This window comes from Hypomesus nipponensis, chromosome 14 (assembly GCF_054491055.1).
Source record: "Hypomesus nipponensis isolate SF chromosome 14, ASM5449105v1, whole genome shotgun sequence".
NCBI lineage: Eukaryota > Metazoa > Chordata > Actinopteri > Osmeriformes > Osmeridae > Hypomesus > Hypomesus nipponensis.
The window spans coordinates 6,261,324-6,275,389 of NC_140374.1; the positions used below are offsets into that span (position 1 = coordinate 6,261,324).

At 42.9% G+C, this 14,066-nt stretch overlaps 1 protein-coding gene across 1 annotated transcript; it reads left to right on the forward strand.

Moving 5' to 3' along the window:
• Window positions 1-38: 38 nt before the first annotated feature.
• appl2 (adaptor protein, phosphotyrosine interaction, PH domain and leucine zipper containing 2) lies at window positions 39-14,060 on the forward strand. The gene is made up of 21 exons (XM_084671365.1): window positions 39-334; window positions 1,651-1,749; window positions 2,054-2,113; window positions 2,524-2,595; window positions 3,711-3,798; window positions 3,939-3,980; window positions 4,078-4,136; window positions 4,374-4,520; window positions 4,722-4,804; window positions 4,955-5,107; window positions 8,037-8,225; window positions 8,356-8,398; window positions 8,660-8,716; window positions 9,802-9,896; window positions 10,048-10,203; window positions 10,411-10,463; window positions 10,587-10,761; window positions 10,922-10,958; window positions 11,293-11,448; window positions 11,565-11,612; window positions 11,847-14,060. Exons 1-21 carry the CDS (start codon window positions 281-283, stop codon window positions 11,976-11,978), a joined length of 1,998 nt encoding a protein of 665 aa, XP_084527491.1. The 5' UTR covers window positions 39-280; the 3' UTR covers window positions 11,979-14,060.
• The last annotated feature ends 6 nt before the right edge of the window (window positions 14,061-14,066 follow it).

The following is a 14,066-nucleotide window of genomic DNA, read 5'->3' on the forward strand; positions in this document are numbered from 1 at the left end:
CTCAGAGATGTGTCCTGCTTAAAACTGGGGGAAAAACCATGGTGAACTGAATATATTTACCATTCTAAACAATAATTGCCTCCATTGCATTCAAGTCAATATGGCTGAGATCCGTAATTTGTTTAACTAAGCTACTGTTTGCTGATGATAAGGGATGGTCAGGAAAGGACCGCCTGCATCTTTCACGTGTCACCCACATCCGCACAAAGCTCTCTGGGAAAGAGAGTCCACTCCCTAAATAATTCAAGCCTATTCTCCTATTCTCACTGTTACTAACAAGATGCCGGCCGTCCATAAATTGCTCTTAGAAGATTCTTTGCAGGACAGTCCCCAGGTAAGGCCATGCTATGTTTGATACATCCTGTGCTGTGGAGAGATGAACGATAACGCAAAATATCATTGTCGTTCTTCGTAGTAGCCTATTTACGCAGCACGACAGTGACAGCTCTAAATTGCTTCATTGTTGTGGGAATGTTGTAAGGTCTCAAGCTGTGTATCCCCATGGAAGTTGATCCAAAATAATAGCGATTGTTATCTAGTTACATGTCTACATCTCGTATGCATATTACTCGAAAATGTGCTTTCCCCTTGGTTGGGTGACGTGATGCTCGCTTCCTACCGAAGCTCGACTGTTAACAAGAAAGTGGGTATTCTAACAAGAATCCCTTTTTAGTGCCAGTCAAAGTGTGTGTGTGTGTGTGTGTGAAACCTTACAGCAGATTACATCAACCTTATTTATATGCAGTCCCCCTATTATTTGGTTTTAGATTGGGCCTATTTTATGGTCTGTAGTGGGAGGGGTTTGAATGTTAGACTCCATTGGCCTTGACCAATAGTGGTCAATAAGACAACGTTTCAAGTCTGATACGACATAGATCTGTAGTCACGCGGCTCAAACGATGCTTTTACTGTCAGAGCTACAAGTAAAATGCATTCTACGAAATAAATAAACAAATAAGCATGCCATTACTCACGAATTGTCTACGTTTTGTCTAGAATAACATTTCATTTGCAGTTTAATTTTCCAGTTGCATTGAACTGTAACAGACTATAGACACACATTAAGCTCATTACACTGTAAAAAGTAGTCAAAATAAATGTAATGTAGGCCACATAATAGGCTGGAAGTATAGGCCTACTTTGCAATGTCCTTGTGAATTATCACCACTTTGGAATTTCAGTTTTATTGAACTATTAGGACATGAAGTCTTAAGCTTTGATTAAATTGCACTTTAAATTAAGGCACAGATTTAGCTGAATTGGGATAGTAAATGTGAATTATAAACCATGTGTTGTTTTACGTCATTTATGTTAAATGTGTCATGCACGATTGCTAGGTGTGTGATTTTATTCAGTACCAACAGGTTTCCACACCCGTCTATATACATATACAAACCCTTACCTGTTTGTTTACCAGGCCTTTAAGGAGTCAAGACTATGTGTCTGTGCAAACACCTGCTGCTTAGCTGTCTAATAAATTCTGTCTGTCAGTGTGGGTTGTTGAATATTAGGTCTGCCAACAGCAAGGTTGCCAACCAGTTGTGTTGTGTGTGCCTGCTTCACTGTGCGTGGCTTTGTGTGCCTTTCTGCACATCCTTGTCTGTCTGTGAAACAGTCAACTCCCCGACTCACTTCCTGTTTGCTCCACAGACGCGCTCCTTGCTCAGTGTGTTTGAGGAGGATGCTGGGACTCTCACAGACTATACCAACCAGCTGCTGCAGTCTATGCAGAGGGTGTACGGAGCCCAGGTAACACACACATATAATGCACACACACATACATGCACACTTCATGTACGTCTTGAACACTCACTCACACACGCACACACACACATTATACACACCATACACACTCCCTCACACACAAACACAGTCCAATTACCGGTATGTGTTGATTGATGTATCGTAAGATAGCTTTCTGGAGGTCTCAGGAAATAAACTGACAAATTCACTAACACAACAAACTCCCTTTGCCCCCCCCCCCCTTCTGCCCCCCCCCCCCCCCCCCGCTGCCCCTCCCCCTGTCTGCCCCCCCCTCTGCCCCTCATCCAAGAGTGAGATGGGACTGGCCACCGAACAGCTTTCCAAGCAGCTCCTGGAATATGAGAAGAAAGTAAGTATCACAGAGATTGCATACAGTTGTATATACTGGATTGGTGTTGGGACTGTGTCAATATATTATGAAGGATTTGATTTGCATATTGGACCATAAGTTTTCCAGTCACTTTTTACTTATATTTCAATGTATTCATTTAGCAGACACTTTTATCCAAAGCAACCGACAAATATCACACATGTAGAAAGTACAGCAGAAGATCAAGGATCAGAAGTAATAGTTCTAACAGTATTATGGTCGTCAGAGTGAGGGAACGGTTTAGCTGCCAAGGACACAAACATGACAAATTCTAGGAAGAAGTCTGTATTTCTATTTTCACAGCCCCAGTGCTAACTATTATGTCCTGTAGGTGTGTTGGATTCTGGGTTTTTTGTGGTTCAACCTAAAACTCCTTCTGTCTTCATCAGAACTTTGCTCTTGGAAAAGGTGACGAGGAGGTGATCAACACACTACAGCATTTTGCCAAAACTGTGGGGGAGGTGAGAACTCTTTATATTCAGTGTTTATTAAATGTTGAGCGTGCAAATATTTGTGTGTACCTGTTTGCATCCGTATGTGGTGACAAAGAAAGTGAAAAGGGGAGGAGTGAAACATTAGAAAAGAAGGAGTTCTCTGCCAGCCCGACAGTGTGAACACTGTACAGGAATTAGAGCTCAGGGATTGAGATTTGACCGCGGATCAAGAGGTCACAGGTTCAAAATTCTCCTCCGTATGTCACATTGCATAAAAGTGTCTGCTGAAGTAACAATACGGGGTCCACCAGCATGACACTAAACTGCGCTGTCACTGATCCTAGACTGTCACCCTGCCACAGACGGGGCCGGATGTCTGTGGAAGAGGAGTCGGTGAAGGATCAGAATGGTGGAGGAAGAGAGTTAGAGGGGTAGAAAGAGAAGGAACAGATGGACTAGTCTTCCTCAGCAGCAGGGGGAGGGGGGGGGGGGGGGGCATAGCCTGTCCGACGACACGGGCTTTGGAGCAGAAACTAACACGGTGCTTGTGGGCTTGCCCATGTGGACTAACAACTTGGAGCAGACATCAGATGGCAGGATATAGGCTAAGCCTGAGCAGGTGGAATTTGTCCCACACTGAACTGGAAGGGGTGGCAAGATGATCGTGTTCATTAAGGGTTTAACACAGTTTGTTTCTGAATGTTAGTGTTGCTTTAGAATTCTTACGAATTCAAATATCTGTGTAATCACCAAGGGACCTTTCTTCTTTTTAAAATCTATAGCACCCTGACAGTGCCTTGCCAATAAAGGGCACACTATAAATAACATGCAGTATTATTATTTGTATTATTATTAAGGGTCAGCCAGTCAAAGATAATAGGTGCGTTCGACTTCATGCACGCCGGCGTCGCCTGCAGCCACATGCAGCCCGGCTGACTTGAAGCAGCCAAAGGCATTCTCAGCTTCAATGCAGCCGACTGCAGCCGTCTGTCGGCGCCGCCGTCGCCGCATGAAGTCGAACACACCTAATGGCTGACATAAACAGGAAATGGATGTGGTACTTCTGGTTATTGTAGTTTTCTTTATGATGTCCTAATGCAGAGCTATGACTGAACATCTCATGTGTTCTCCCCCCTTCACAGCTAAATGCTTTGCACTCTGAGCTGGCCACACAAATGGCTGACAAGATGGTGTTTCCCATGATTCAGTTCAGAGAAAAGGACCTCACAGGTAAACATCTGTTCATCACAGACAACATAGCTGGTGATGTAGCTTTGCTGTTCTGCTGTGTGACTGTGGTGAGTCATCAGGTTTGGTGTCTGTTATGTACATTTTTTTGAATCTCTGACCTTTGAATTTGACTTTTTCAGAGATAAGCACACTGAGAGAGATATTTGGCATTGCCACTGATGGTATGTAGAAAGCGACAAAACAATTAGATTTTACTTTGAGTTTATTCAATTCGCAACCAGTGTTCAAATTGTCTTCTCGATGTGTCTCCATGGGCAGAGCATGAAGCAGCTATGGTCAGGTACAGCAGACTGCCCAAGAAGAAGGAGAATGAGAAGGTAAGGACGGAGGGCAATGGAGTACTTTCTAGACTGCATTGATCAACAGTTTTCTCATTGATTGAAATATACAACAGACTGTACCACAATAATGCACTGTAAATGCTGGGAGAGTGCTCTTTAAGGATGGCACTTAACTCAACAGCCCAGGAACAACCTGGTCACACAAAGAGCTGTTTTCAGTCGAGTGTGTGTGTGTGTATGCGTGTGAATCACTAACCCTCTCTGGTCCTCCAGGTGAAGTCAGAGTTAGTGGGCGAGGTGGCCTACACTCGCAGGAAGCAGCACCAAGCGTCCATGCAGTATTACTGCGCCCTGAACGCCCTGCAGTACCGCAAGAGAGTGGCCATGCTGGAGCCCATGCTGGGATACACACAGGCCCAGGTGCTTCTGCCATGCACACACTACACTGCACACATAGCCTTACCACTCTGCAAAACGCCCAGTATTTAGACCTAGCCCCTGGACCCCCCCCCCACCGTACACACACACACACACTGTGCTTTCATAGTCAGTAGGTCATGGTACTGGATTGTTCCTGGAAAAGAAAGGGGGCTGAATTTGGTCCTGTTCCTTCTCTCTCAGATCAGCTTCTTTAAGAAAGGCATTGATCTGGTCTCCAAGAAAATGGACACTTTCCTAGCCTCAGTATCTACCATGACACAAAGGTATGGAGATGTTTCCCCAAAACATTTATGGAAATACGTTTTTTGGGGGTACAATGGTTCATAACCATGACCCCTTAACTGTCCTTAACTTCTTAACTTCCTTCTGTATGTGCATGTGTTTGTGTGTTTTTGTGTGTATGCGTGTGTTAGCATCCAGGGCCAGCTGGATTCCGAGGCAGAGGTCATGCGTGCGTCCCAGCGAGAGCTGCTGTCTGTGGAGGACACAGTCTACATGCCCGACCGCGACCCTGAGCCGGTCAACCGTACGCTCATACAGAGGGCCGGCTACCTCAACATCAGGAAGTAAGCAGAACCTTAACAACACGCACACGTATATACATACGTACAGACACACATACGCGCACTGCCAATCAACCCTTTAGAAAAAAAAGTATACTTCAAGTTTATTTTGTAAGTATACTTAGTATAAAAAGTATACTATTATTATGTTACTTAAAGTATACTAGCAGTGTACTTATTTATATACTATTCTTGTACTAAGTAAACTGAATTGGCCCACTTAGGTCATTTAGTACACTTTAAAGTACACTTATATTGTATTTCAAGGTTTAATTTTGAATACTGTAAATTAGCCTGTGTAGTTCACTTTCAGTTCATCAAGTATACTTCCTAAAGTACTTCAAAGTATACTTTGGAATACTCTAAAGTAACCTCTGTAGTGCACTTTCAGTTCATAAAGTATACTTCCTAAAGTACTTAAAAGTATACCTTGGAATACTCTAAAGTAACCTGTGTAGTGCACTTTCAGTTCATGAAGTATACTTACTAAAGAGCCTCAAAGTATACTTTGCAATACTTTCAAGTGCACTTTAAATTAATGTAAGTACCTCAAGGAGTAAACTTAATACATTTAATTTTACTATGACTTACTAATAAATTAAAATGTTTAGGGGCCCCTCAGACGCCTCAGATCTTGCGTCACATGGCGAGAACGGGGGCCCTCACAAAGTTACACTGCAGATTCTGAAAGAAAGAAGCTACTTATTGCACAGGCATAAACATTTACTGAATTCAGCTGTTCTAATGAAACGTAACAGTCATTTAACTCATGGTTACAATGGTAAACCAGCACAACAATGACAATTACCACGCAACAAAACACTACATTCTAAGCAGACACATTCAAAAAACGAAATTCATGAAGTTACATTTGTATTTCGAACAAACGGCAAACTTATCAGCAAATTTTAACACTATTTTTTCACGTTGTTATTTCGTTCTTCAGTCAGTTTGACAGTATAACCTTCAAATTCTCAAGTAGCTTTTTAGTCTTTTTTCCATTAATACTCCAATTGATAATTATTAGTATGAGTATAGGGCTTCAGAATGTTTTGGCAGTAATTAAGGTTACAGCTTCAGTAACAAAAGAAGATTCAATGTGCAATGCATAATAGATTTTCATAGACATGAATAATTAGAATGAGATTGACCTAAAAAATGTAACCTGTAATGTACTTAAAAATTATTTTGACTGTTTTTGCTGTATAATAATAGAAATCAAATCAAATCAAATTTATTTGTATAGCCCTTTTTACACGCAAGTATGTCACAGAGGGCTTCACATACGCCCATAGAACTGCCCCGCAACCAACCTAAACCCTCAAGGAAGACAAGGAAAAACTCCCAGAAAAACTCCCAACGTACATCCTACTCCAGAAGAAATGTATACCATTTTCTGTTTCTAAACATGCTTCTTAAAAGTATATCAAAAGTAAACTATTTTCAAAGCATACTAAAAAGTACATCAAAAGTGAACTTTTTTCTAAGTATACTTTAAAAAAAGTGAACTATTTTCTAAGCATACTCCTTAAAAGTATATCAAAAGTGAACTATTTTCAAAGCATACTTAAAAGTATATTAAAAGTAAACTATTTCTAAGTATACTTCTTAAAAGTATATCAAAAGTGAACTAAAAGTGTACTATCCATATTTCAGTATACTCATAGTATACTTTAATATACTTATTTTTTGTAAGGGAAATCTACGCTTTTGCTTTTGTAAGTTTCCTGTCTTTCGCCCTGACGAGAAGTTTCAGATTTGCTCTCATTCAATTTCACCAACTGACCTATTCTTATTTCAGTCACTCATATTTTCAAAACAGGTCATGGCTTATCTTTGAAACGTGAAGAGCTGAAGATAGGAATTTGAGCGATGGAAGTAATTGAGTGTTAACATTACAGTTGAAAAACACTAGATGGAAAAACAAACACATATCTGTTAGGTAACCCGTTCCAGAAGGGCAATTGAATGTGTCGACAGTTTGTTGAGATGGTTACTGTCAGATTGTGTTTCTGTGTGGATGCATGAGGAGAGAACACCACTTGACAGCTGGGGTTGGAATATCTGCACCATTGACACTGTGATTTAGTAAAATGCCAGTGCTGTCAGATGTCTTTTCATCTTTCAAGAAGCAATCTTTCTATCCGTCTTTATCAAATATCTGAAACACACAGGGAAGACAATTTCAGCAGAATGAATGGCATTTATTTGAATACCTTCCCTTCAAGTGCTTGTCAAAGTCATCAGCAGCCATGTTGTTCTCCGTTTGGTGGCATGAGTCACAACAACTCCTACATCATGGCCATGAACACAATCATCTTCTTGATTGAGGAGAAGCCTGCTGCAGTGCAGAAGGAAATGCCTTAGCTGAGTCATGAACACTGTCATTTCCCAGCCCAAGCTCTTCTCCTGTCTGGCCCCCCAATGGTGGAATCAACTCCCCACCTCCATCAGGGACACTGCCTGTCTCCCCACCTTCAAGAAAAGGCTCAAGACGCTCTTGTTCTGGGAGTACAACGGCACTTAGGAATGCTTGGCTGGACCTGATGTTAGTTTCCTGCAGGACCACAATGACTCTTATTGAGAGACTTGTTGCTCTTGTTGGTTAGTTGTAACAGTTTTAAATTATTGTACTCACTGTGAACTTTTTTTTTTTTTTTTTTACTGTTGATTGTTTTTCTAAAAGTACGCCCTTACACTTTTTGAGTTTCATGTTGTTTAATTGTAACTTGTTTAACTGCATGCTCTTATGGTTCTTCCCTTTGGCACTTATTTGGTTTTTCACAATGTGTGCTTCATGGGTTTGCTGCTTGCAATGTCTGGGGCTATCTCGTTGTTATGATCAGTGACCTCTTTTGTGAAGATAAAATGCATACATGTCAATGTAATTTACAGTTCACACTGTAACTTTGAGTTTTTTTCCGCTCCACAGTAAAACGGGCCTTGTCACCACAGCCTGGGATCGGCTGTACTTCTTTACCCAGGGAGGGAATCTCATGTGCCAGCCACGCGGAGCGGTGGCAGGGGGTATGGTCCTGGACCTGGATAACAGCTCAGTCATGGCTGTGGAGTGCGAGGACAGACGATACTGTTTTCAAATCACCTCTCCCACTGGTAAAACGTACGCCTCACCCACCTTTTATCTCTCTGAAGATACTTAAGGCCGGCATGCACGTTTAGGAGGCAAAGTTGTCTTCTCGCTGTTTCTTGTGTTTGACTAATGAACTTTGTATTTGTCGTATTCACTCCAGATCAATGATTCTACAAGCAGAGAGCAAGAGGGAATATGAGGAAGTACGTTTCATACCTGACATTTAGTTTATCTGGCGTCAACCAAATCATTTCAACTCCCACATTTCCATTTGGTGTTTACATTTAGTCACAAAAGGACACAGGAGATGTACTTTTCAGATCTTGCAGCTTCTCATCCCTAGCCTCACATCGGCCTCATGTAGACCCGTGTTAAAAGGCTTTACTGGAACAACATTCATGCAACAAGGGATGAGCCATTGTAAATCTGACACACGTGTGTGTGTGTGTGTGTCTCCTCCACAGTGGATCTGCACTCTAAACAACATCTCCAGACAGATCTACCTGACTGACAACCCCGAGGTAGATTCACCGGACTTGCTTTCTTTCTTCCTCTTTCTCTTTTGTTTGTTCTTTCGATTGTTTGTTTCCTTCTTGCAGCACCTTCTCTCTCCCTACTACTCTTTAACCCCCCCCCCCCCACACACACCCTTTGAAATACCTTTGTACCTCACCTCCTCGCTCTACAGCCATCTCCGACTCTCACACCCAAACAGACATTTCCCGCAGTGTTTAAAAAAAATCATACAGCAGTTATCACGAGTTGATAAAAAGTCAGAGTTTTACACCCCAGCGCGACGCACCAGAAGCCTGGCTGTGTTGCAATGATACCTTTGCTGAGCCCGACGCAAACAGGTTGACTGAAGGTTTGACGAGACTATGTCAGGCTTTGTGTCGAACTACTGCATGTCTGCTGAAGGACTTTACACATCCGACATTGAAGTGGTTCCAGCTTTTATTGCCCAGACAGCATCTTATCTTATTGCACTGATAGTGCCTCCATAATAGTTCCACCGTCTTCATTCTTCAAGGATTGACGTTAAGGGGGTGTGTGTGTGTACATGGGGTCTTGTTTAACTACCCTTGGATGACTAATAATAAACTAAGAAGAAAACCTTTGGGGACATTTTCATGGTGTGAGAGCGTGTGGGTGAAGAAGAGAAAGAAAGCGTGGCCGTGTTTGAGAAAGCAATAGAATGTGTGTATGTGTGTTTAAGCAAAAGGGAGTGTTGAAAGAAAGAAGGTGTGTGTGTGTGTGTGTACAGGAGTGTTTGGTCAACCTATTTGTATATAAACAAATACACTGTATGTGGACTACGAACCGTCTTTGTACCTCTGTAGTTCTTCTCTATTGTGTTATTTAAATGAATAATTCATCGATAACATTAATAATTCGCTTGCCTTCTTTAAACTTTAAAAAATTTTCTTTATTAGTTTTATGGCAATACTGCTTATTATCAATAAGTATTAACATACACTAACTGAAGCCGTTCCTCCAAAGTTAGTTTACCTATTCCTGAAAGACCTTTGCCCTCTAGGAATTGACAGCGAGTACATGTCAAGACTGTCAGCTATTGACAGCTTTTGCATCTTGCCTCCCTCGCTAGGCAGTGGCCATAAGACTGAACCAGACAGCCATCCAGGCTGTCACCCCCATCACCAGCTTTGAGAAGAGACAGGAAGGCTCTCCCAACCCAGACAGGTTAGACTGGGGGGAGGAAGACTTCCTTCTGTCTTGGCTGGCAGACTCCTTTCTTAGATAGTGTGATTGTTCTATTCATTTATTTCCGCGGTCTCTCTTCTCCTTCTCTATCACTCTCACTCTCTCTCTCTCTCCCACCACCCCCCTACAGAGCTAAGCCTGGTGGGGTGCAGTCCTCCAGCAGCACGTCCCAGAAGCCCCCTGGGGGCGCTGAACCGGAGGACCTCATCGCCCCGGGCACACCCATCCAGTTTGACATCATGCTGCCGGCCTCTGAGTTCCTGGACCAGAATAGGGCTGGGGGCAGGTACTGCAGCTGGCGGGTACTAGAGCCAGGAGGAGGGGGGAGGGGGAGGGTACTGTAGCAGGGAAGAGGTGGAGGTCAAGGGGCTGGTTCACAATGGCATTATCGCAATACTCCCCGTAAAGTATAGATGAAAATGAACACATTTTCAGTCCACTGTCTGCCTCCAGAAAATTCAGCAGGGACAAATTATGTGCGTGTCCTTCACAGGCGCACAAACCCTTTTGGCGAAACAGATGATGACTGCTCCTCAGAAAGTGATGGTGAGGGTTTTGCTAAAGAGTTCAGTCAAAAGGATTTACCACTGACGTCATCTCTGTTTTATCATTCAGTACATGTCCTGCGGTGTTCAACCATTGTGTGTGTGTGTGCGTGTGTGTGTGTAGACTCCTTACTACAGCAGGTATTTGCCGTGCGTTTCCTGGGCTCCATGGCAGTGCGATCGGGCCACAACCAGGAAGTGATCTATGAGGCCATGAGGCAGGTGCTGGCCGCACGGGCCATCCACAACATCTTCAAAACCACAGAGTCCCACCTCATGGTCACCAGTAGCTGCCTCAGGTCAGACACCCCACATGGGGACAAAACGTGGCCATGGGTTTATCCATGAACCTCAATCTAGAAAAGAACCAGATGAACCTTAATGACGTCACAGTGTGATGTCTTAGACTTTGGGAATGATGCTAGAAGGTGGACTAACATTTTTTTTTTTTCATGACAGGTTGATTGACCCTCAAACACAGGTCACGCGAATAAGTGTAAGTCTGGTCAACTTTCTGCTCGTTTCATTTGTATGACAATACAACATATCCAGAAAACGATGTCTTGGAACTTTTCACAACCAGTTCTTAACCAATGAGATGCCATCAGAGTCCAGGATCTGGCCTATCTAGACAAACTCAAATTTCAAGTTTATTTGAACCATTTGTAACAATTTGACGTACATTGGAATGATTTGGTCCTGCTCCACTTGACCGTTTCCGAGAAGCACATCGAAACCTAGAAGAGATCAATCCTAACCCTCGATGAGCTTCTGCTCTCATAGTATCCACAATACAGCCAATGTAAACCCAGTGTGTGTGGTGTACCCAGTTCCAGCTGCAGGACGTGAGCGTGTTTGCAGCCCACCAGGAGAACGGACGGCTCATGGGCTTCGTGGTGGAGGGGCGTGACTGGAGCGAGGGGGAGGAGGAGGGCCAGGCCTCCTTCAGCTCCTTCATCTTCGAGAGTAACACAGAGGGAGAGAAGGTACCTTCCCTCGTCTTCATGCCCTGAATGTGATGGGTCACGATGAAACATTTTATAAACCCCCAAAATACGACTGATGGAACAATGTAAATGACTTTATATGTCTCTATTCACAGATTTGTTACACGATAAGTCTGGGGAAGGATATCATAGAGGCCAAGAAGGTAAACATGATATCTACGAAAACATGCTTGACGTGCAAGACATACATTTACCATCATGTAGTAAATCAACAGCTTGTCATTCCTGTTCAAGTGCCTTTGTACCCTTAGCAAGTACAGGTAGGCCTGCAGGTACACTGGAATGGGTTGGTGCTGCTCCGTCTTGACAGGTGCCTAGCGACCAATCAAAACCTAGAATAAATCATCGAACCCTATGCTTGTTGACCTGTCTCCTAGGACCCAGCCGCCCTGGCCCAGCTGATGAAATCGATGCCCCTGACCAACGATGGCAAGTTCCTCCTCCTGGATGCAGAGACTGGAGACACGGCAGCCGAGGCAAGCCAGGAGGACCTGGAGTCTGAGGCCTAGCCCTGCCACCCAGAACCAGAACCAGGAACCAGGGCTGTGGGGAAAGGTGTCTTTTCTCCACTCTTAACCTCAGACTGTGGTCTGGTTCCCTGGCACCCAGATTGAGTTTTTCAGAAGCATGTTTTATGACTCCTTCCATGAATATGCTTACTTATGTCAAAGAAGGCTTAACTTGGTGCACTGTGTCCTTATCAAGAGCAGTAGTGAGGTACTTAAAAAAAAGGGACACCCAGTAGGTACTGTACATTTTTTCCATTCTCTTGTTCGAACTAAGATACAGTAATGGTTTACCTGTGGACTGCTGAATTGTCAAAACTAATAGTCATACATTTCATAATTTGTACTTCAGTTTTAGGCTACCGTTGTTTCTTTATGATTTATTCTCAAGTATGGTTGAGACCAAAACAGGACTGTATGTAGGCCTTTTACAGCCCATTTTACCTGTAGGTCTTTACATAATTTAAATACAAATTCTTTGTTTTGTTCGTCATTCCTGTAGGACAACGTTGCACTTCCAGGGTTCCTAGCTATGTAATCCAAACCTTGCTGTCTTTAGAACTAACTTCAGATAGAGTACGGCTGTATTGTGTGGAAAAACTTTAATTTGAGTGAAGGATGGATAAATATACTTTGTCTAAGTAAGTCATAATTAGGTGTGTTCTTTTGACTTAATCCTTACATTCCTTGTGTTGGGTGTGATTTATGGAACTGTAAAAAATGAAGATTGGACCTTTTACCCATGGGAATGGTTGGGACATCATGCAACCTTTCTGAAGCGATGTGTGCGTGTGAACGACTCAGAAGAAGCCAAGACCAAATTCACATGTGAAAATATTGTTTCTTAACGATTCTCGTTAGGAAAGTATATTAAGAATGCCCTCCATTTCTACTTTGACTCTTCCTGATTGATTATAGGAATGGTTATTTCCAATAGAAGCCTTTGTAAATACTGTACCGCATAAATGTGTCTTTAAGATGTTGAGACAGATAGCTCAAAAATCTTATCTGATTCTGATCTGATAACTATGCTAGAAGTGACACAGAGCATGATTATGTTGTACTGTGCAGAGTCCCGTCATGCCCGGTCGGTTAGAACTGAACTGAAACGGAGACAAACAACGACCCTTGAAACGATCCCATAAATTGCATGTAAATAGACAGAAAGATTGTTGAGGATTTAATGAACCTATTTACTATCCCTATGCCAGTAGAATAATTGATTCAACAATTACGGAAGGGCAGAAATCTCCGGAGTGGTGGCTCGAATACGTCTCCCTCTGAGAGCTGACTACCTGCAGTCATAACAGTTCCAATGGTGGCCACTTGAGGTCACTACTAGTTTAATGTTTTTGTACAGCGTACTGGTAAAACAGGTGAAAGCCATTGACTTAGCGTTGAACGTGAGGTTATTTTGTGCTGACCAGTGTGTGCTTGCCTGCTTGCTTTGGCCCTTGTTAAACAGCTGTGACATGGTTTCAAGTTAACTGCAGCATGTTCTCAGAATCTGTGTTATTTTGTCTGGGAAGGCCTCTCTTGTGGTCAATGGAGGTGCATTATCAATGACACTACATATTGTGATTCAAGGATGTGTAGCGTTCAATGGTGAAAAACGCTTTTTGTAAACGATTTCTGTCCTTTTGCCAGACCCTTGGACTAACAGACCTGAGTCATCAAATGAGCTCATTCCCCTCCTCCTCTTTCATCCCACCCTCCAACATCCACCACACCCCCCATCCCCTCCTACTTCCAACCCCCCCTCCCATTCCCCCCCCCCCCCTTTGCAGTTTAGCAAAGACACATTCCCTACATAGTTTACTATGATGTCTTAAAGAAGATGAAGGTACAGACTTTCTCACAATAACAGATTCGTATTCTACTTTCGTATTCAGTTTGTCAGTGAAATGCACTGTCAGGAGTAATCTGTTGTCGGACGGGTGCATGGCAAGTATCGCTCCTCATTTTAGAACTTCCGTTTGGAAATAACCTTGGTTGTATGTGTCCAGCTACTATAAGGCTTTGCACTCATTGTTTGACCTATATAGTTTTCTAAATAAAACATTAACATGCATTATTTAATATTAATGAGAC

What these genes read in the sequence shown, in the direction of transcription:
- appl2 (XM_084671365.1), top strand. Translation starts at nt 281, where the DNA reads ATGCCGGCCGTCCATAAATTGCTCTTAGAAGATTCTTTGCAGGACAGT. An exon ending in CAGAGAAAAGGACCTCACAG is followed by an intron (nt 3,799 to 3,938) that starts GTAAACATCTGT and finishes TGACTTTTTCAG; the next exon opens with AGATAAGCACACTGAGAGAG. An exon ending in ATATCATAGAGGCCAAGAAG is followed by an intron (nt 11,613 to 11,846) that starts GTAAACATGATA and finishes CCTGTCTCCTAG; the next exon opens with GACCCAGCCGCCCTGGCCCA.